We start from the raw sequence: 23,225 nt of genomic DNA on the forward strand, positions 1-23,225 counted from the left end.
TAGAGGAATGACAGGATCTTACATTTTAACAGGCTTGTTCTTGCTGCTGTGTTGTAGACTGCAAGAGCAAAGATGTAAGCAGGGAGATAGTAAGGATCTATTATAATAACTCAGGTGAGAAGTGATGATGACTTGGGCCACAGTGGTAGCAGTTGAAGGTAGTTCTATTTTGAAATTAGAGCCCACAGTATTTGATGACTGATTAGATGTGGGGAGTGAAAGAGAAGGGTCTAAGGTGGCTTCCATCATTTCATCCTGAGCATCTAGAATTTTGCTGCCCAGTACAGTAGCTACTAGTCACATTTGGCTATTTAATTAAAATTAAGTAAATTAAAAATTTAGTTCCCCAGTTGATCTAAGCACATTCAAGTACTCAACACTCACATATAGCACAGATATAGACTATTTCCATTACTGTAAAAGTTCTGTTGGATCACATTGAACTCCAGAACAATGGCACTGCCAAGAACTGAATTGAGGAAGCCTTTAGAAGGATGATTTTGGAAGGCAGGGTAGAGAGGAAGAGATAAGGAGTTTGGCTTTGGACATGAGATGGTCTTAAAATGCCCTCCCCAGCTACTAGTGTTATATACGTAACATGGTGGCCAGAGTTGGCCTCTGTGGGCAAGAACACTGTTGCCTGAGTCCTGGTAAGCCTTTTCATAGACATTTGTAGGACTTTGGATGGCCTAGCTCATATCAATTATTAAGAATCCAACTGAAGATTTTTGAGTGCTTTGGAATCCAGCCTAATAAACAGATGCAGCTGTTTCCAACAGGAATTAATTACAGCCAAGAACTTCCTTCCCAGCCAACTCCTTGTGATATATAGAACACACACAACTGGCCCTCCATTGCCCCCTAGTGTAAATAGAAAGCAGTCTTTTCTTTTTCCGAAGTATTGAGTCTAATCTTTAGCATCTAAATATTTCAGTGTTTTCCACCTTTTTTGTGGATATAGATCTCCTAAAGAATCTAAGGAAAACTACAGACCCTTCTCCCTAGAAGATCATATGTGAATATGTAAGTGTTTGTATTTGGGGCCCTCTGAAACTGTCCATGGCCCTCAGGTTAAGAATCCCTGTGAAATATTCCAGTGGCTCTCAGATCTCTCTCCTGGGCTCTAGAACAGTATATCCAATTGATGTTTCAACATCTCTACCTTGTTATGCCATAGGTACTTCTCATTATATCCTTGACTGAACTTGTCTGGTCGAGTGCCACCCTCTGGCCTTCTTCCAGTGTTCTCTCTCATGAATAGCACCACTTGGTCATGAGATGAAAATTCAGCCTTCATCCTTGACCCCTCTCCCTGTTGCTCTTGTTACCATATTTGGCTTCAGTCCCTTCTCTGTATCCCCACCACTACTGTCTTACCCAGGATTTCCACTGCAGGCTCCAGCTGTCTCTGTCCCCGACCCCCTCCTCATCTATCTTTTTCTCAGCTGTGATAAAACAAAAACAATATAACAACAAAACACATGTCACATTGCTTCCCAGAGCTTCATATTCTGTTTTTGAACAGTTCAGATGGCTAGGAGATTCTTTTCTTTTTTTAAGATTTTATTTATTCACTAGAACACACAGAGGGGAGAAAGAGAGAGAGGCAGAGACACAGGCAGAGGGAGAAGCAAGCTCCACGCAGGGAGCCCAACGTGGGACTTGATCCCGTGTCTCCAGGATCCTGCCCTGGGCTGAAAGTGGCGCTAAACTGCCCAGCCACCGGGGCTGCCCGCTAGGAGATTTTATTTGTATTGTTAATGTTTTTCTGTAAAGCTCAATTGTGGACAGTAGTATTATCCTCTGGGGCCCCACAGCACCTCTGTGGACTGAAGGAAGCTCTCACAAACCCTCCAAGTCTTCTCTTCTCCAGTCTGAATAGATTGTTTTAAACTAATCTTTAAATTGGAAGGGCCTGAATGATTTTGTGGATGGGAGAGCTGAGGCCAAGAAAGGGGTAGGGGCCGTACCTGTCTCATGCACCACTAATCTTCAGTATTGAGCAGAAGTATCTGGCACAGAGAAAGTACTCCATAAGTATATGCAAAATGTATGAATTTGTGTTTCATGAAGTGTCTTGCCTAGGGTTGCACTGAATTGGAAGTAGAAAGAGGATTTAAATATAATTTTCCCAACCCTCTTTTGGGATTGCTAGACCTTAGGCAAATGATTTAGACTCTCTTGGCTTCTGTTTGCTTTTCTATGAAATGGAGAGTAACCATACTATTTTATAGGATTATTATGAGGATTAATTGAGGATGTGAAGGATTTCATTTAGCACAGTCCCTACCATATAGTAAGCACCAAATAAATGGTAGCCATTATCATCTCATACAGCAACTGAGGTGGGTGTGGCAGTCCAGGCATTTGCTTATGTTGAGGGGAAGAAAATCTAGGCTAAATGTATCCTTTAGGCAATTTAAGGAGTTAGTTAAGAATGTGCTATTGTACTGCATTGAAGTTTTTACAGATTAAATAAACTGGTAACATGTATCTATTTGCCTACACTGTGCAGGCAGGAATTGGTGGTGGGTCTCACAAAGGAGCTGACTATGAACATTAACCTAACTAACTCTGGGGAAGATTCCTACATGACGAGCATGGATTTGAGTTACCCCAGAAACCTACAGTTTAAGAGGATACACAAGGTAACTATGATGGCAGTTTTGGAAACATGCCACTCATGGCTTTCCCCCCTGTATACCTTCTTTTTTTTTAAGATTTTATTTATTTATTCATAAGAGACACACACACAGAGAGGCAGAGGCAGAGGAGAAGTAGGCTCCATGGAGGGAGCCCGATGTGGGTCTCAATCCCGAGACTCCAGGATCACACCCTGGACTGAAGGCAGCACCAAATCACTGAGCCACCCGGGCTTCCCACCTGCTTTTTTTTTTTTTTTTTTTTTTATGGCAACCTAACTGGTCTCTCTGCTCCAGTCTCATCCTGGTCCATCCAATAAATGATTATTGATGAGATGAATCCCCTTCAATCCAACTGCATGCTGTGCTGTGAGCCCAGTCACACTATTCTCTGCCTACAGAATCTTCAGTGCTGCTGTTCTGCTGTCACTGCTTCTTGCCTGCACCCTTTCTTAACCAGGGTTATGAGATGGAAAGAATTTCTAAAACAAGAGCCTGCACTGGGAAAGTAGTTTGCCCTGCTACTCATTAGCCTGGGGTCACAGACCCAAAGCCAGCTGCAAGATAACAGGAAACAGTGTTTCTCCCAAGGGCATCCTACAGCTGTCAAGTATTGTTAACACTGAGAAATATTCTCTAAAATCATAGGCAATCAGAAAACTCTGCTGCTTGAAGTTCTGTCTGTAATTATGAAACTATCTCAGTTGACTGGAGAATATTAAGTCACTTGGAAGAGAAGTAGTCTCGTTTTCCATCTGAGGTGCAGATCTTCAGATAACACACTTCTGGACACAACTTTACAAATCCACCCTAAGAGTTTCCCAGTGAAATGAATCCCTGGGTCCAGACCTGATGCTGATTGACCCTTTTACACACAAAACCTTGCTTTACTTTGAGCCCATCAAAACTCTGCTTTACTTTTCTTTTTTTAAAGATCTTATTCAGGGGAATCCCTGGGTGGCTCAGCGGTTTAGCGCCTGCCTTTGGCCCAGGGTGTGATCCTGGAGTCCCAGGATTGAGTCCCAGGATCCAGTCCCGGGATCGAGTCCCGTGTTGGGCTCCCGGCATGGAGCCTGCTTCTCCCTCTGCCTGTGTCTCTGCCTCTCTTCTCTCTCTCTATGTCTATCATAAATAAATAAATAAATAAATAAATAAATAAATAAATCTTTAAAAAAATAAATAAAGATTTTATTTATTTATTCATGAGACACACACACACACACACACACACACACACACACACACAGAGGCAGAGACACAGGCAGAGGGAGAAGCAGGCTCCAGGCAAGGAACCTGACGTGGGACTTGATCCGGAGACTCCAGTATCATGCCCTGGGCCAAAGGCAGGTGCTAAACCCCGCTGAGCCACCCAGGGATCCCTCTGCTTTACTTCTCTATCGCCTGAACTCCACCTTCCCCAGAATCCTTTAATAATTGTCTTTGCTTTTGTTTGGTGAGACATACCACAGTGCAGTTTTCCTCATTGTAAGGAGTCAGTAAATCTGGCCTTTTCTTTCTTTCTTTTTTTTTTTTAAAAGATTTTATTTTTATTTATTCAGGAGAGGCACACACAGAGAGAGAGGCAGGGACATAGGCAGAGGGAAAAGCAGGCTCCTTGGGGAGCCTGATGCGGGACTCAAACCCCAGACAGGGAACACGCCCTGAATTGAAGGCGGACACCTAACCCCTGAGCCACCCAGGCGTCCCAGCCTGGCTTTTTCAAGCTAGGTTTGTCCCTAGGGTCTTAGGCTAGGGACAGGACAAGAATTCATTATATGAAAATAATGAAATTATAGGCTTCTATAGTGGAACTAGTGCTGTGCTACCCTTGGGAGAATTAAAAAAATTGTCACTGAATTCACCTTTCCATAGTCAGTGGACCAGTAGAGGAGCCCTGGTTGAGAAAGGCTATGTGGCAGTGTTAGGCTCATGCTTACCTTCCAGCCCATCTCAGTATGTTAAGTTTGCATTGGTACAGTCAAATGTCTCCTTCCCCATGAAGACTTTACAGATGCCTCCTTGTTGGATTTCACCTCTTTCTTTTTTTTTTTTAATTTTTTATTTATTTATATTTATGATAGTCACAGACAGAGAGAGAGAGGCAGAGACACAGGCAGAGGGAGAAGCAGGCTCCATGCACCAGGAGCCCGATGTGGGATTCGATCCCGGGTCTCCAGGATCGCGCCCTGGGCCAAAGGCAGGTGCCAAACCGTTGCGCCACCCAGGGATCCCGGATTTCACCTCTTTCAATATTGTTTTTCCTTGTACTTTTCACAGAACCACTCCTTAGGCCTTGTATTTAAAAGTTCCTCAACCATCTACTACTGATTCCTCCTGCCCAGCTTGGGAGGAAGACAGAGACCAAGTCTGATTTGCGTCCCAAAGCTCCTGGCAGATGTCTGGCATGTAGAAAATCAGTCAATGTTTGTTGAATTGGTGTGAGGAAACTGCTCCCTTTCTTGCTCTTTAAGAATAGTGTCTTCTTTGTGTTAACAGCTTCCTTCTCCAGACATTCAGTGTGATGATCCTAAGCCAAATGCTTCTGTGCTGGTCATGAACTGCAAGATTGGTCACCCTATTCTCAGGAGGTCATCTGTGAGTGTTTTGGTTAGCTGACTCTTGCTAACTTGGAGGTGGTGTCTCCTACATCTCAACTGAATCTTAGTTGTGGTCTCCACATTTCTCTTTACCGTAATAAATCCATAGCAGAGCTTAGAGATGCCAAATTTGCTCTCAAAGTAGGGAGTGGTGGGGTGGGGGATATAGCCATAAACTGTTGGCTCACCCCCATATAGCAGAGTGAAGCTGGGAGTGTATAGGAGGAGCAGCAGGCCCAAAGTTACTAGTTGAGGTGAGTCCCCCATCTGCCATTGATGACCTCTGTGCTGTGGTAAAGCTCTGAAGTGGTTTCCTCAACTGTAATAGGGGAATAATGCTGTCTGCCCTGCTTACTCTGTAATGACATTGTGAGGCTCATGTGGAATAATAGTGAGGCTCATGCTGTGCTACAAAAATGTGAGGCCTATGAATTGTTTCCCAGGTCTGTTTAGTTAGTAGGAAGCACTTTAAATTGTGAGTGGCATAGAGAAGAATCAAATGACCTTTTCTTTCTCTTTTTTTTTTCATAGGGAAACTTTTCAGTAGTTTGGCAGCTAGAGGAGAATGGTTTTCCAGAGAGAACAGCTAACATCACTGTGGCTGTCTCCAAGTAAGTAGTGCCTGTGTCACAGCAGGCCCAGGCTGTGGCTCTGGAAGAAGTTTCCCTCCCACGTGCATGTGTAAGAACTCCATAGCTCCAAGAGCTCCATCACTGCCCAGGAAGAAGGGCCTTAGTGAACCCACAGAAAGAATCTGCTGCTGTAGTGACTTGGCTTTCCCTTCTTGTTTTCAGAGATATTTAAAATGTTCTTTTATTGACATACAGAACAAAACTACAGTATGATCTGGTAAATGAGAATTGAACATAAGTTCTAATTCTGGTTCATTTAACTCTGGAGAAGCTCTTTCATCTGCAAAGCTTCTGTGTATTGGGGGTAGGGTATAATGTTGGTGAAGGATTCTCAAATGGGGATGACTCTGCCCTCAGGGCAATGCCTGAAAACACTTTTGGTTGCAACTTGTGGGATGAGGGAATGCTTCGTATCTAGTGGCTAGAGGCCAGCAATGCTCCTAAACATCGTACAGTATAAGGCCGCCTCTCACAAAATATTATCTGGTCCAAAATGTCATTCTTGTTCAAGATTGAGAAACCCTTTTAAAAATCAGTGTTTCTCCAAGTATGGTCTTCTAGCAAATCTTCTGCACTCTAATTACTTATCTTCAAGCATCTTATCTGACCCTCATTGACCCTGAGAAGCCAAGGTATATAAACAACTATATACAAAGTGGGTATGCTGTCAACTGACACTCTTATTTCCTAGTTTCAATGAAAAAAGGTCTTTGGTCAGAGAGATCAGCCTTCAATTCAAGCATGCCTTCATTGCAGTTCTGCCCAAGTAAGTACTTCCAAGGGGCCGACATCTGTAGCTTCAGGTGGTCAGGGTGGATGTGGACATTCCTAGCGCTGATGGGAGCCTGCTTAAAACCTGGACTGCTCCTGATTGCTGGGGCACTAACAGTTGGGTCCTTAGAAATTCTCTGGGTAGTGATCAAAGGAGGAGCAGGGCTAACTGGTCTCAATACTAAAGATCACTGACATAATGCTAACAAGTGGACAAGAGGAGCTGTGGGATTGAGAAGGGAGGAGAAAAGGCCGCCGAGGACTACTAATCACAGAACCAGCCCAAAGGCACAGAATCCAAGTATTCCACCTGACCCACACTGCCCTACCACCACTTTACATTTTGATACTCAGCCTTGACTCTTCTTAAGGACCTAGAGCCCTCTGTCCTAGTGTACCCAGGTGGTAGCATTCAGGCTCACTTGAAAGAAGGGGGCCCTTGAGGCCTAACAAATACCCTCTCATTTGCAGACCTTCAGTGATGTACATCAACACAAGCCAGGGGCTTTCTGTCTATAAAGAATTCCTCTTCAACGTAAGTATTTAATGCTTATTATTGCAAAGTTACAGTTGGCAAAACAACACCTGAATTCCCACTCTCTGATTTTATTTTGTAGATACATGGGGAAAATCACTTTGGAGCTGAATTCAAGCTGCACATTTGCATTCCAATCACATTACAAGGTCACCAGTTCATAAGAGTGAGAAACCTTACAAAAATTCAGGTACTTGGGGATATTTCTTTATCATGATCACATCTTTCCAGAGTGACTGTGGATTCTCAAAGGTATAAAACCAGAGTTCTAGAAAAGGAGTAAAACCAAGTCTAGTTAACCTGGGAACACATTAGGAGTAAATTGCCAAAATCATCTTCACAAGAAATATCAACCATTCAGCTCTTAAAGCAACACTTATTTTCCTTCCCTCGATGAAAAATTAGCAAAAATTCAAACCTTCTTAATACCCATGGAGACATTCATTTGCCCTTTGAAAAACTGATACATTTTGCTTCTCTTTGTGATTGGCAAATAAGCTTGATAAACAGGAGCTATTTCTTGAACTTCTCCCTATAAATTTACCATCTTCCTTTCCTCCCTCCAGTCTGTCTCTGTCTCTGGTTTGCTATAGCCTCTTCGCCCTCAGCTGACTCTCCATCTGTAGTATGTTTCCCTTATGATACCTACAGCAACAGGTTCTGATCAGTATGAAAGTCGAGGCCTTTGGCTTTCCTGAATTTTTTGTTTTTCTTTTTGCTCAGGATACATGAAATGTCAAGGTAAAAAAAATGAATATATAGAAAGGCATTTATAGAATGGACTCTGTTGACAAAAAGAAGGCTTATAAATTGTAATTATTTGTTCCCATGCATAGTTTATTTTTAAAGAACATTTGTTAATTCCCAGAAACATTCAGAATGGGAATTCCACTTTGCTCTGGGAATGGAGACTGAAAATAATAGCATCGGAGGTTTTAAGACCAGTACCCTCTGTCTGGGCAGTAGGGCACCTCCAGCTTACTTGAAGAGACTGTGTTGGTAAAGCAAGTCAGTGGCAGAGCTGAAGTTCAGCATTGTCCTATAGAAATGCTGGATCTTTCTCTTCGTTTGTTTCATGGCAGGGGTGTTACATTTAATCCTGAAGGTCATCTGTTTCAGAATCTTATCTGTGAGGTAATGGAGCCAGAGTACATTATTATAAGGATGATATTCACCCCAGCAGTTGTTGTTCTCCTTCCTCATTAGCCTGTAGATCTCAAACTGGTAGTCACCTTCACCTGTAAATAGGTCCTCATCCATGGAAATGTCACAGAACACCACAATTCCATCCCGCTCCAACCGTGACAGGGTGTAGTCAATGATATTGACTTGCAGTCCATGGGTGGGGATGGTGCTTGTCTTCCCATTGAGGGTGTAGCGGAGCTCTTTGACGCTGCTTTTCTTTAAGAGCACGTTCCCCCAATGTAAGTCTCGGTGCTCAAAGTGCAGTGATGCCTCTGCCACTGCGAGGGATGCAGTGATCTGGTGTAGAATGCTCTTTGCAGTAGCCATGGAGGACAACTTTGTTCTCATTTGCTCTAACTCAGTCCCTCCAAACTCAAATTCCAGTACAATAAAGAGTTGGTCTTCCTCAAAAAAGTCAGGCCGGTCATTTGCAGACCCTTTAGTTGAGTTATAATGGTCCCAGGCTCTGAGGAGCAAGGGAGGGTAAGATCCTTGAACACAGTGCACGGAGTTCAAACCAATAAAGCCTTCTGTACGGTTGTATACCTCATTAGACAAGAGGCTCAACTCTTTGGAGATGATGATCTCTGGCAGAATTTCCTCAAAAGTTTTCTGATGGGCTCCATTGACTAGATCTGGTCCTTCAATAGCAATGATTTTTAGGGCAACAGGTGTGTGGTTAACAATTGTTTGAAACACTTCACCAAACACCCCTTCCCCAATCTTCTGACAACACTCAAGTTTTTCCGTGGAAAGGCAATAGCTAAAGGGGACAGGACCTTCCTGACTGCATTCTCCATAAACCTTTGCAGCGTCAGATGCTTTTTTGTCTGTGACATGTAGTGTCTTTAAGGGGGTTAGCAAATACATGGAAGAGCAGTGCCAAGGAGATAGAGCACTATTTGTTCTGTTCATAACAGGAGGGCTTGAACATTCAGATATGAGGGACCCAGAGAGAGAACTGGCAATGGTGTGGCTGCTGCATACTTCTGACACAGCAGTCACCATCTTCTTCTTGTGGAGACTGAAGGAAGCCCTGGCTTTGGTCCAAGAGCAGGAGTTTTGTAACTGGGTCAGGTCCTGTGTGAGGAATGAGTCTTTTTCCATCTTTTGGCTCTTAAACTGGTGGCAATGGATAAGGGAGGTTTCTACTGTTTCCTCAAGTTTCCTTTTTCGCCTAGGCCTGGTTCTCCCAGGCCTGTTGATTTCTCCAGATACAATACAGCTCCTGAAACCGTCAGCCTCCTCACAGTCCCTCTGGGCAGCCCCTGGAGACCTCGCTTCCTGACAGGAGTCGCGGCCTGTGGCCCTCTTCTTACCCATGTTTGATAAACCTGGCCTCTCCAGACTCCCCCTTGTCTGCTCCTTTTCACAGCAAGACCCCCTCATATTCCTCCCATCTGCTCCAAACTCAGAATCTTCAGAGTTTCCAAAGTCCATAATATTAAAGAGAGCTGACCTGAGGCTCGCACGGGCTTGGTGGGCCAACCTGGTGAACCTGCCTCCTCCTGCTGCCTCCTGGAAGCCGTGGAGGGGTGGTGTGTCCAGGGAAGCTTCTGGGAGGTGCAAGCCGCCCGGGACTTCAGAGGCCACATCCAAAGAGGCGGAGGGTCCGGTGCAGAGGACACTGTCTCCCGGGGAGGGGGGGCTGGGGCCGGGAGAGACCGGACTGCTGAAAAGGGAGGCACTGGTGCCCAGCTCGCCGCCGTCGTCGGGCTGGCCGCACGCACTGAGGTCCGGGCTGGGGTGGCCTGGGTCGTCGCTCGGGAAGGGCGGCGGGGCGAGCGGGCCGCAGGGGGTGCTGCACTTCTGCGGGGGCCGGGCTCGCAGCCTGAGGCGTCGGGGGGTGGCGATCAGACTCGGCTGGTCCTTGGAGGCTCTGCCGCCCGGGCGCCTCCGCCGCCGACCCGCCGGAAGGTCGAGGAAGTCAGGGTCGTCGGGATCGTCGGAAGCTACAGACCCCGAGGGGCCGCCGCTGCTGGCGTCGCTGCTGCTGCTGAAAAAACGCTTCGGGTCTTGCGGCGGGAACCACTGCGCCGCTGCCCGGTCGGGCCGCCGCCGCGGCCTCCCGCCGCCCACATTCCCGTACGTTCGGAAGAGTCGATTCCCGGGTAGCGGCACTGAGGCTGCCATGTTCGGTACCCGCCCGAGATTCAAATGCAAACACCGCGAGACTTCGTTAAGGCCGGCGGGCGGGCCGGCGCGGCTGCCGGGTCCTAGCGTCCGGCCTGGCGCCTGCGCATCGCGGCGGCTCGCGGGGTTGGCGGGAGCGCGGCTGGCGGACTCGCGGCGTTGCGTCCTCTTCCCCGGCTCGGCTTGGCTCTCGTTTCAGGCCCACACTGTGTGCAAGCAGGGTCAGGAGGAAGTCTGCGGGAGCGATCGTGCCCAGGCGAGTGCGGCCGTCCTGAGAGGCTGAGGGAGGGAGGAGGGCCCGAAGCGGTGACGAGAGCCGGCTACTCCGGGAAGCAGGTGCGCGCCGGCCGCAGGCGCCCCTCAGCCGGCTCTCGGAGTCAGGTAGCTGCGGACCCTCGCGGGTTGCTTGAGCCAGGGCGGGCGCCGAGGCGTTCACACCCTCCCTTCGGGGGGACCTTAACGTGCCCCGGCTGCTAAGTGTTAGGCTTTCAGCTTTTCCACCCAGAAAGGGACTGTGCTAACTGTAACCAGACTTTCCTTTTCAGCGTGTGGAAAAATGGCATTCAGTGAACTGTACCATCGCTTCAAACAGAGAAGACATAACGGTGGCTGCAGAGCTGACCTGGAACGCATCTCGGCAGGTATTCTATTTTTTATTTATTTATTTACTCATGAGAGAGAGAGAGAGAGACAGAGACAGAGAGACACAGAGAGACACAGGCAGAGGGAGAAGCAGGCTCGATCCAGGGCCTCCAGGATCACGCCCTGGGCTGAAGGCGGCGCTAAACCGCGAGCGGCCCGGGGCTGCCCCGCCCCAATCTGTTCTTTACTCAATTACTCGGAGTAATTCGCTAGGGTAACTTACTGTAGTTGCTTACCTTAGGCAGTGTTTGTGACTCCTTCCTTTCCTGCATCCCCATATCTATTCCAGGAACAAGCGCTGTGATTCCACCTCCAAAATGTGTTCCAAACCCAGTCACTTCTCTCCATCTCCACTGCTGCTGTTGTAGTTCAGGCCACCACCTTTCCCCCAGGCTACTGCAGTCTTTTCCTCCTGTCTTTGTTCTTGCCATGCTCTTTACAAATCTTTTCTTCACATAACAGCTATTTTTAAAGTAAATAGTGTGCCATGCCTCTGAAAAGTGCTATTTGAATACACCTAGAGTAAAACACATACTTTTTCAATGGCCTGCAAGGCATTGTGTGATCTTGTCTCTGCCTCTTCAGCTTTATCTTCAAGTGCTCTCCTCTTTCCCACTTCTTACACTCCAGCTATTCTGTCCTTTCTGTTATTATTATTATCAGTATTATCCTGGCCACAGGCTCTTTGTACTTGCTGTCCCTTCTGCATGACGCTGTTCTTCCCCTGCATCTTCATGTGTGTGGTTTCTTATATTTAGCTCAGATGTTCCCTTCTTAGAGAGGCATTCCCTGATCACTCAGTCTAAAATGGGCACTAGGATCAAGTTTTAGTGACCCACATGAGAATGATGAGATCTGAACTGCAGAAGTAGCAATGAGGGATGAAGAAAAGGGACAGATGTGAGAAAGAAAAAAAAGAATCGTCAAGAATGATTTGGGGCTGGTGAGTGGGGCTGTGATGTGAGAGGTAAAGTGTAAAAGAAAAGAAATTGGGAATGACTGCAGGTTTCTTGCTTTGGTAACTTTGTGGTTGTCAAATGGATACTGGAGAAAGAACGTGTTTAAAGAAAATGATGCTGTCCAAAAACAATAAGTCCATGTCTAAAATATATTTTATCTACCCTCCATTTTCTAGTTACTGAGAGATGTATCTGAACTGCAGATCCTTGGTGAAATATCTTTCAACAAATCTCTATATGAGGGGCTGAATGCAGAGAATCACAGAACTAAGGTAATCCCTGGCTATATTCTGGTTTTCTGGGCAGTGTCCTGGAGAAACTGTGCCTAGCCTTAGAGCCCCTATACAGGCACTCTTCCTCTTTTCAGTCCTATTGCCTCTGATCTTGAGTCTGCCACCAGCTGCCTCGGTGATCTTGAATTAATTAGCTTCTGCCTCAGTTTTTCCATCTTTAAAATGGCAGTTGAATAAGAGGCCTAAGCTGAAATAACTAGGCTGAAATCAACAGGTATGTATACTTTGATTTGAAAATGTATTTTCAGGGTAGCCTGATGGCACAGCGGTTTAGCGCCGCCTGCAGCCCAGGGTGTGATCCGGGAGCCCCGGGATCGAGTCCCACGTCGTGCTCCGTGCATGGAGCCTGCTTCTCCCTCTGCTTGTGTCTCTGCCTCTCTGTCTCTGTCTCTCTCTCTCTTTCTCTCTCTGTGTGTGTGTGTGTCTCTCATGAATAAATAAAGTTTTTAAAAAAAATGTATTTTCAAAATTTGCCAAGTGAGAAATTATTTTTTTTGTATACATTGAATGTCTTCCTAGTGTATAGTATCAGTATTTATAGTATTTTCCAGTTACTCAGGAGTGTATAATTCATTTATAAATTTTAATTAGCAATAATCACGCCTCAGATAAACCTCATTGGCCATGATACTGCCACTGTGCAAAGCTTCATTTATAAATTTTAAACTAAATATTAGAACTCTTGGGATTTCTTTTCCAAAAAGAGTGACCACAAGTCAAACTGATGTCTGTGATCTATGGGCTAAATGATCCCATTGACACTTAACCTAGATGTGTTTAAGTTGCAGCTGCCAGCAGCAATGACTTGAGAGAGAATACATCTGTGGGCTCTTTAATCAGGCATGATCATTACTGGAGGGAATGTTGAGAGTGAGACTGGATTGCTAAATATTAGGTGCACTGTTTCCTTTGAGGAGAAGAGAAAGAAATAGTTCTTCAGACATGTCAGATATAATGTTTCCTTTTGTTTTTAAGTATTTCTAATACAGAAAATTATATGGAGGAAAGAGAAGTGCTCCATATCCCACTGCCCAGATTAAAAAAAAAAAAAAATAGAAGAGCAAGAAAATCCAATCCTTACAGAAAAATATCAAATGAAAAGTAAATGGTTCCTCATTACCCCCTTTCCCATGCCCCCAGCTCCCTCTTCTCAAAGAGTATTATAGTTAAGTTTCTTATATATACACATCTGTAAATAATTTATTTCCCCTTGTTATTGATGTTTTTATTTCTGTACATAGATTTCCCCATAATGATTTTCCTTTCTTTAATAAATTCAATACCCTATGCAAAGTATTAAGTTGTTCCTGACAATAAACAACTAAGGTAGAATGAACCTTAGTATAAATAACCATGTATCCATTTCATCTGCATGAAGGGAAACTCCCACTAATATACCATAAAGTTTGGTCAACAGCCTGGCTCCTCTGAATGTTGTGCCTTAAAATGTGTTGGTGCCACCTTCCCTTGTGGCCAGTACAGAGATGCCATCTCTCCCAGTGCTGTGTTTTCATGTGGCAGGATACAAAATAGGGAGCAAGAGATAGGTAGCAAAAGGATTTTTTCTAAGTGTGCCTTCTTTTAGGGAGGGAAATTTTCCTAAAAACTCCCAGCAGCTATCTCTTTACATCTTTCCAGTTAGAACTAGATCTCATGCCAGTCACTGGCAAAGAGGAATAGCTCTGTCATGATTAGCTTAGACCAGTCATGATTTCTGAATGAAAATTACAAGGAGAGGATGATTGCTGGTTAGGCCACCATCAGTATTTGAGTACAAGCAGTAGTATCCTGTGTCCTGCTCTCTTCACCTTACTAGGGTAGCTTGGGGGCAGTTCTGCAGCCTGTGGATTTAGAAGAGGAAAAGGAAGAGGCTTTGAGAAAGAGTAGCGTTTCTTCTACTCGAAACTGTCCTATTACACCACTGTGACCTTGAGACTTCCTTACATTATTTTCCTAAACCCAGATTCTCAAATCCTTCCCCCCTGCAATCCTCTACTTCACTCTTCCATAGAAGAAAATCCTGCTCTCTTCATGTTGTTCCTCCTTCTTTGTTGCTTTGCTCCCTCCTTTCTCAAGGCCCAGAACTTACTTCTATTCAAAATGATTGAATCATATAGTTGCCTAGAGGGTCAACTATAGGAAATAACTGACATTTATTACTTAATTGGAAGAGGCCTTAAAGGTAAATTTGTTTAGGGTGCCTGGGTGGCTCAGTTGGTTGAGCGTCCAGCTCTTGGTTTCAGCTTAGGTCATGATCTTGGGGTCAAGGGATCAAGCCTGCAACAGTCTCTGCTTAGCACAGAGTCCACTGGAGATTCCCTCTTCCTCCCCATGTTCGCGTGCTTGCTCACTATCTCTCAAAACAAAAAACAGAAAACAAAAAACAAAAAAACAAAACAAAAACCCAAAAAACCCTTAAAGGTAAATTTGTCCAGCTTTCCAATCTATACAGAAATGATCTCCAAAGCCCTCTGACCTTGGTGCTTAAGCACATGTGTGAAAAGACCTCAGTGTTTTGGGCAGAGAAGTCTTGGTGGCCCTCTGGCCCCACCTGACTCTTGAGAAGCTCTGACCATGGTCTGTATGCAGAACACAACTTGGGAGGGCCATAAGTGGGTCTTACTTGGGAAGCAGTGTCCTCTGAGCTTTCCAGCTGAGTCCTGCTAGTGAGAAGAGAGCTTAGGCTCTTGAAATTGAGACAGCCTTAGACAACAATGCTGGGATGGCTTCTAATAGAAGAATGCTGTAAGTACTGTTGACTCTTGAACATGAGGATTTAGGGGTTCCACCTCCCCACATAGTCAAAAATCCATGTATAACTTTTGATTCCCCAAAAACTTTTCTGATAGTGTACTGTGGACCAGAAGTCTTATTATATTCAAGGATTCTTTTGGTATATCTAGCTCAGAGATTCTTCAGCCATGACCAGTCTACTAATGAGCCCATCAAAGGCATTCTTCATTTCTGTTACAGTGGGTTTTGTTTTTTTTTGTTTTTTTGTTTTTTTTAATCTCTAGCATTTCTTTTTGGTTCTTTCCTGGGATTTTCATCTTTCTGCTTACATTACCTATCTATTCTTTGTCTTTGTTCTTGCATGCTGTCTTCTTTACCCATTAAAGCCCTTACCATGTTAATCATAGTTGTTTTAAATTCCAGGTATGATAATTCAAACGTCCTTTCCATTTCTGGTTCTGATGCTTGTTTTGTGTCTTCAGATTGTGTTTTTTGTCTTTTGGTATATTCCTGATAGCTGGACATGATGTACTAGGTAAAAGGAACTGCTATAAATAGGTCTTTACTAATGTGGTGAGGTTTGGGGAAGGGAAGTGCTCTACCATCCTATGATAAGGTTTCAGTCTCTTAGTGATCCTATGCCTCTGGGCTGTGAACTTCACAAGTGTTTCTCTTTTGTTTTTCAACCCCCTTAGGTGGGACAATATATCTAGAGTGGGCTTGAACTGGGTATTTCTCTTATCCCAGCTCAGTTAGGCTCTGGTAATACCTTACTTAGCAGGTTAGGCTCCATTAACTAGTTTCCCTGGGGGGTAGGCCAAACAGAGTACTCTGGCTATTTCAGAATGGTTCCTTTTCTTCTCTTCCCAGAAGCACAAAGGGATTTTTCTCCAGTATTTACTGTAGGAACCTAGTAAAGCTCCTGGAGGAAAATATTATAGTGTTGGGGGCTCCTTTATGACTGGGTTCCCTTGGGTTTTTAACTCTTGAAAGTTGTCAGTACTGAGCTGCTTGTAATCAGCTTACAGATCAGGTTTTCTTACCCCAGCACTGGGAAGCCTCTACTCCCTGTATTTATCTATCTGTCTCACCAGTCTTGGGGGCAGCAGTTTGCCAAATGTCCTTCCTTCTTAGGAGGTCAAGAAGAGTTGTTGATTTTTCAGTCTGTTTAGCTTTTTACTTGTTAGTACAGGGTGGTGCTTACCATGCACTCTACATGTGGGACCAGAAACTGGAAGTCTCATTAGATAATTTTATTTTTTTTTATTTTTATTTTTTAAAATTTTTAAAAAATTTTTATTTATTTATGATAGTCACACAGAGAGAGAGAGAGAGAGGCAGAGACACAGGCAGAGGGAGAAGCAGGCTCCATGCACCGGGAGCCTGACGTGGGATTTGATCCCGGGTCTCCAGGATCGCGCCCTGGGCCAAAGGCAGGCGCCAAACCACTGCGCCACCCAGGGATCCCTCATTAGATAATTTTAGATGCCGCATCAGGAAACATTTAGCTTACCTCTTTATTGTCATCGGCCTTGGTCAATATGCAGAATGTTGCCAAGTTTTCATATTTTGCTCCTTACAATAACATGTAGAATTGTTTTCTCATCTGCTTTAGCAGACATATTGGATGATCTCTTTGTCTTGTTCCAGATCACTGTCATCTTCCTGAAAGAGAAGTATTATTTACCTGTCATCATTGGAAGCGTTCTTGGTGGCCTTTTGGCTTTGATTATGATCACAGTCATCCTATTCAAGGTCAGTTCTACTCTTGTGAAATAATAGTACAGAAAGATTTTCCTAAAACGGAGATGATGATCATTCTCCTATTTAAATCCTTTGCTTTCCTTCCCCTGTTTTTTTTTTTTTTTTTTTTAAGATTTTATTTATTTATTCATGAGAGACAGAGAGAGAGAGAGAGAGAGAGAGAGGCAGAGACATAGGCAGAGGGAGAAGCAGGCTGTCTGCAGGGAGCCTGAGTTGGGACTCCATCCCAGGACCCCAGGATCATGCCCTGAGCCAAAGGCAGATGCTCAACCACTGAGCCACCCGGGTGTCCCTCTTTGTGAGTTTCTTGATGTATGAGGCCATACTACCCATAATAGGTTGCATACTTTTACATAAATAAGATCCATTACAGCTAAAACTATAATACTTTGCAGAATTTGTTAAGTTAAAAAGGTTAAGGAGCTTTGGGGATTCAAAGGAAGGTGATTTTTTGCTTCTGACTGGAGAATGAGCACCAAAAAAGGATTGTGGAAAGGCAGCATTTAAGACAGATCTTGAAGGATCCAATTATCTGGGAGAGATTCAGAGGAGGCATGAAAAGCAGAGGATTATAGGAGCTATTTTGGCAACAACTATATAATGGTTTTCTAAAATATGTGGGTATCTTAGGGTACTTCCCCTCTTATGTTTTAGTGTGGCTTTTTTAAAAGAAAATACCAACACCTGAACTTGGACAACACAAGGAAGGCCCAGCTGAAATCAGAGAATCTGCTAACAGAAGAAAATTAGGACCAGCTTCCTCATCTCTTGGGAGAGAACGTCAACCAGTCTTCAAACTTCTAGAGACTTTGTGTTGTTCCTTTTTTTTTTTTTTTTTTTTAAGATGATCTAGAGTAGAATCCAACAAATTGTGGAATATTGTTTTTTAACCATACATTGTCCCAAAAGTGTGTGTTGTACAGAAAGTAAACTTGGGGAACATATAATATTAAATAAAGTTAAACTCTTTCCTTCACTGAAGTGCCTTTAATATGGAAATATAATATACTTTGCGTGTTTTTTCCCCCCAAGAGGAGGTATAGCAATTTCTAACCTTATTTGCCTAAGAATGTTTTTTCTTGTCATTTCTATTACTGTCTCCCAACATAGTGTTCTACAAAGTACATCATGGCAGACAGTGGTCAGAAGCATTTGTAAGATCTTAGATCTAGATTTCTAAGATGTTGCCTATTATTTCAAGTCAGGCCACAAAAGAACACCACCTATAACAAATGTAAAACAAAAGTCGCCAAAACAGGAACTAGGGAGGTGAGGAGAAAACCAAGACTTTGTTCTGTAGTTTCATTTCTGTTGTATGTATGAATAACTATTTAATGCACTGTGCTGATTCTTACCCAGCTTCCTGCTAAGTGAATTGCTCGGGGAGACTTTTGCTCCTTGGTAAATAAATACTGTCACTGGGAGAGCGCACTCTTCCACAGGAAGGGATGGAAACTGGCCTGGGTGATTAGCACCTAGTTACAGTCTGGCTTTGTTCTTAGTATCTTATTTTTATGCCCCATGCTGTTAAAACTTGACCCTATCTCCCCTTTCTTAATCCTGCAATGGAGCAATCTTTGTTGTTTTCATGGATCATAAGTTATTGCAAAAATTGGTGTATTGGTATATAATGTAGAAAGTAATCCTTCTTCTTTATCTAATTCAGATGCTTTCATTATTTCTTTTAACTTTTACTTTTTTCTGAAATTTATATGTGTAAAAGGTATGAATTAGGGACTGAGTTTTGTTTCTTTTTTTCCCCAGAAGCATAACTTTCAGTGCACCACTTACTGAAATAACTACCTCCTTTGCTTATCCACATTCTCCCATATCACAGGGCCTAGAAAGCTTTAAACACTTCCCAGACTCCCTTGCAGTGATTTTCTAGTTTTACATTTTGCCAGCATCAGGCACTTGCATGAAACTAAAGATGGAAAGACAAATGTTTTTCTTTTGGCTGCAGCAACTATGGTGGCAGCAGATGAGTACAGACCCCTCTGCAGCAGACACTGTAGCCTCTGGTGGTGGTGGCAGCTTCCTGCAACTCCTGACTTCTGGGTGATACCAACTCCTCTATTTTTATTTTCAAGCCATCCTGACAAATTTGAAACATAACTCTCTTTTATTAAATCCCTTTCTGCTTGAAATATCTAAAGTAGTTTCTGTTTTCTTGTTGACCTTGAGTCTAACAATATTATTTCCAATGAATAACAGTTGTCTCTATGTCATTTGTTGAAATGCATATTAATAATTTGAAATTATGCTACTTTTTAAAAGATTTTATTTATTTATTCATGAAACACAGAGAGAGAGAGAGAGAGAGAGAGAGAGGCAGAGACATAGGCAGAGGGAGAAGCAGGCTCCATGCAGGGAGCCTGACATGGGACTCCATCCTAGGTCTCCAGGATCACGCCCTGGGCTGAAGGTGGCGCTAAACTGCTGAGCCACCGGGGCTGCCTTAAAATTCTGTTATTCCTTGTGAAATTCATACATACACATACAAATTCTGGAAATTTAATTTTGTTTCACTGATCTTTTTGTTCATGTACCAGTACCACAACTGAAGGAACACTTTCTAGCATTATGCAAATGATAAGTTCAAAATAGCACAGAAGATATCTAAAAAATGAAAAGTCTCCCTCTTCTCTCTGCCTCCAGTCTCTTTCCAAAAGCAGCCACTGTTTAATACATTTTTTGAGTCTTTAAAAATATTTCTATGTGTATATCAACATAAGCTTTCTCTCTATAGATATATTTCTTTCTCTATATATAAAACTATATACAAATGGAACTACATTGTATGTCGTGTCCCACCTCCTGCTTTGTCATCTAATAGATTCTAGGTATCTTTCAATAGCAACATCTGCAGATCTACCCTATTCTTTTTAGCAGTTCCATAATACACTATGTTGTATTTACTTAACAAAGTAGATATTTAGGTTGTTTCCATTTCATTTATTGATTTATTGATTGATTGATTCATAAGAGATACACACAAAGAGAGGCAGAGACACAGGCAGAGGGAGAAGTAGGCTCCCCTCAGGGAGCTTGATGTGGGACTCATCCCTGAACTCCAGGATCATGTCCTGAGCAGAAAGCAGAGCCCAACCGCTCAGCCATCCAGGCATTCCTCCTTTTTTTATTACAAAGAAAAGATATGGTGAACATCTCTAAACATGTATCCTGCCTACTATGCTTTTCAAGTATATTGATGGGTAAGTTCCTAGCACAATTATTGGCTCAGGAATTGCATGCATTTAAAATTTGGATAGATGAAATAAGTCACAGAAATGGAAGGCACAGGAAGGGGATTAAAGTCAGTGGTATTGTTATAGCATCATGTGGTGACTGATGGTAGCTATGCTTGAGGTAGGCATAGCATAACATGTAGAGTTGTTGAATCACTATGTTGTATACCTAAAACATTGTCAGCTATACTTCAATTAAATTTTTTTTGATACATGATGGCAACCTCCAAAAAGTTTTTACTAGTTTATACCACTGTGCACCTTGCCACCACTGGCATCATCAAACTTTAACTATTTTGCTAACCTGATCATTGTGAAAAATTGTATCCAGTTTTTGATACCAGTTTTCATTATTATAATGTTGCAGTAAATTTTGATACCTGATAGGACATTTTCATTCTTAAGAAAATTACTGATTATATTTTTTTCAGGTAATTCTAGTGTCTGTGTTTCAAATATACAGAAGAAGCCCTTTGGAGTTTTAATTTAAATGTACAGATTGGGTTGGGAAGAATTGCTTACTTTACAGTGTTGTTTTCCTACTAAAAAAATATGGCATTTCCTCACTTGCTGAGATTTTTAAAAACACCCTGCAGCCAGGTTTTATAATTTTCTTAAGAGATCTTAATTTATGAAGACTTATTTCCAGCTGTATTTTTTTTCCAGCTGTATTATATTTTTAATTACTACTGTGAACAATATCTTTTTCCCCTGGCTGATTATAGGGCTTGTATTTAAAATAATTTGTTTTGAATATTTATCTTATCTGGCCATCTTACTGAACTTTTTTTTTTAAAGATTTTATTCATTTATTCATGAGAGACAAAGAGAGAGGCAGAGACATAGGCAGAGGGAGAAGCAGGCTCCATGCAGGGAGCCCGATGTGGGACTCGATCCAGGGATCCCAGGATCACGCCCTGAACGAAAGACAGATGCTCAACCGCTGAGCCACCCAGGCGTCCCTCTTCTTTATATTTCTTATTTCAGAGGATTTGCCTTTGAACAAAGAAAGAGGTAAGTTTGCTTCAATATTTCCCTGTTGTTGGGCTCAGGAGTTATGTCTAAATTTTCAGTGTTACAGGTAACTTGCAACCCATGCGTTTATACTTTTTTTTTTTTATTACAAATAAGACCCTACTGTCATTGTAACAGTCAAGCCTTATATTGACCACCTGTGAGCTATTAACTGATAGCTGTGCTGATCTGACTGGAGTTAAGCCAATGCAATTGTAGTTAAGAGACTAGATAAGGGTCCAGTCTGAAAAGGAAGACCCTGAAAAAGAGACATGATTAGATTTTACAAATTTATGTGTTATAGCTTGGGCCAAGGCCTGTCTTTATTCTAAAAGATGCCTTTCAGGGCACCTGGGTGGCACAAGCAGTTAAGCATCTGCCTTTGGCTTAGGTCATGATCCCAGAGTCATGGGATCAAGCTCTGTGTTGGGCTCCCTGCCCAATGGGGAGTCTGCTTCTCCCTCCTCCCTCTGCCTCTGCTCCTGTGCTCTCTCTCTCACTCTGTCTCTAAAGTAAAAAATAAAATCTAAAGAAAAAAAAATTAAATAAAAGATGACTCTCTAATGCCAGGCATTTTCTATTTCCTGTTTACCCTCCTCTGCCTGGGAATAGGAAGTGCCAAAGCTCATATAGATCTAGGACAGTGGGTCATGGCCACTGTCTTGACCAGATAAGGACCAAGATGAGGTCAGACTGACACCAGCATGGAGAAAATGCCCCTCATGATTTCTCTATTTTCATTTCCCCTGTTACAGGCTAGTGACTATAGATTCAAATAACATTTTTCTCTTGTGATAACATTGGAACTTTGGATTTGATTGTTGGAGAGATGACATCATATAGATGTGAAAACCTAAATCTGTCAAACATTTTAGGCCTAATTAAATTTTGAGAAAGGGATGCTTCATATAGCCAAGCCCAGAAGCCTCACATTATCTACGTATCTATGCACATCTCTACCCCTGCTAAGGAGGGATATTTACTTAAGATCAGGCTATAGGTATTTTTGGGTCTCCTAGCTATAATTAGTAATGGTAAACCTTGTAATAGTGCCAGAATTCTACCATTACTTTTTTTTAAGATTTATTTTAAAGAGTTTATTTATTTGACAGAGAGAGAGAGAGCACACACAAACAAGGGGTAGTGGAAGAGGGAGAAGCAGGCTCCCCACTGAGGAGGGAGCACAACACGGGGCTTGATCCTAGGACCCTGGGATCATGATCTGAGCTGAAGGCTTCACTGACTGAGCCACCCAGGTGCCCCTTTTTTTAAAAGAATTTCTCTTTAAATACTCTCTACACCCAATGTGGGGCCCAAGCCCGCACCTATGTAAGATCAAGAGTTGCATGCTCTACTGACTGAGCCAGCCAGCCCTGCTACTGCTTTTAAGAACAGATTTAGTAAATGGAATCAAGCGAAACTTTTTTTATCTGAATTTTAAAAATTTAAATTCAATTAATATATAATGTATTATTAGTGTCAGAGATAGAGTTTAGTGATTCATCCGTTGTATATAACACACAGTGCTCATCACATCCCGTGCCCTCCTTAATGCCCGTCACCCAGTTACCTCATCCCCCACCCTTCTCCTCTCCAGCAACCCTCAATTTGTTTCCTGTGATTAAGAGTCTCTTATGGTTTGTCTCCATCTCTGATTTTGTCTTATTTTTTCCTCTCTTCCCCTATGCTCCTCTGTTTTGTTTCTTAAATTCTATATATGAGTGAGATCATTTGATAATTGTCTTTCTCTGATTGACTTATTTTGCTTAGCATAATACCTCTAGTTTCATCCATATTGTTGCAAATGGCAAGATTTCTTTTTTTTTTTTGATGGCTGAGTGGTATTCCATTGCAGATATATACCACATCTTTATTCAACATTTAATCACTTTAGGAAGAGTAGTTCTAATTTCAGAGTTCAGGAAGTAGCCTGATGCACCTAAATAGACAATTCCCAACTTCAGTTGACTAAGTTGACTCTGACCAATGGGAAGATATTTTGGAAAGTACATAAATAATAACACTGTCGTAGATCATAGCAAAAAGTGAAAAACTGGGGCGCTTGGGTGGCACAGTC

General features: G+C 42.9%; 2 protein-coding genes and 1 pseudogene across 7 annotated transcripts in view; 1 reads left to right on the top strand and 2 right to left on the bottom strand.

The window, feature by feature from the left end:
- The window catches only part of ITGAE (integrin subunit alpha E), a 74,295-nt gene extending 55,101 nt beyond the window's left edge, over positions 1-19,194 (top strand). The window contains exons 21-31 of one of the 6 annotated variants that reach the window (XM_041724842.1): positions 2,516-2,648; positions 5,139-5,237; positions 5,771-5,850; positions 6,563-6,637; positions 7,114-7,177; positions 7,260-7,367; positions 10,695-10,751; positions 11,041-11,136; positions 12,273-12,368; positions 16,773-16,877; positions 18,850-19,186. In XM_041724842.1, coding sequence (XP_041580776.1) covers positions 2,516-2,648; positions 5,139-5,237; positions 5,771-5,850; positions 6,563-6,637; positions 7,114-7,177; positions 7,260-7,367; positions 10,695-10,751; positions 11,041-11,136; positions 12,273-12,368; positions 16,773-16,877; positions 18,850-18,948 — 1,012 coding nt within the window. In that variant the 3' untranslated portion in view covers positions 18,949-19,186. Of the gene's footprint in view, positions 1-2,515; positions 2,649-5,138; positions 5,238-5,770; positions 5,851-6,562; positions 6,638-7,113; positions 7,178-7,259; positions 7,368-10,694; positions 10,752-11,040; positions 11,137-12,272; positions 12,369-16,772; positions 16,878-17,540; positions 17,863-18,849 lie in introns of those variants that run through there. The other 5 variants (XM_041724843.1, XM_041724844.1, XM_041724845.1 and 2 more) reach the window with 5 other exon arrangements.
- On the bottom strand, positions 7,378-10,745 carry HASPIN (histone H3 associated protein kinase). Its single transcript, XM_041724848.1, has one exon. It carries the CDS (start codon positions 10,493-10,495, stop codon positions 8,156-8,158), a length of 2,340 nt encoding a protein of 779 aa, XP_041580782.1. The 5' UTR covers positions 10,496-10,745; the 3' UTR covers positions 7,378-8,155.
- Positions 12,889-13,037, bottom strand: LOC121474390 (annotated as a pseudogene).
- Positions 19,195-23,225: the final 4,031 nt, after the last annotated feature.

The sequence above is a fragment of the Vulpes lagopus genome, chromosome 12 (assembly GCF_018345385.1).
Source record: "Vulpes lagopus strain Blue_001 chromosome 12, ASM1834538v1, whole genome shotgun sequence".
Classification (NCBI taxonomy): domain Eukaryota; kingdom Metazoa; phylum Chordata; class Mammalia; order Carnivora; family Canidae; genus Vulpes; species Vulpes lagopus.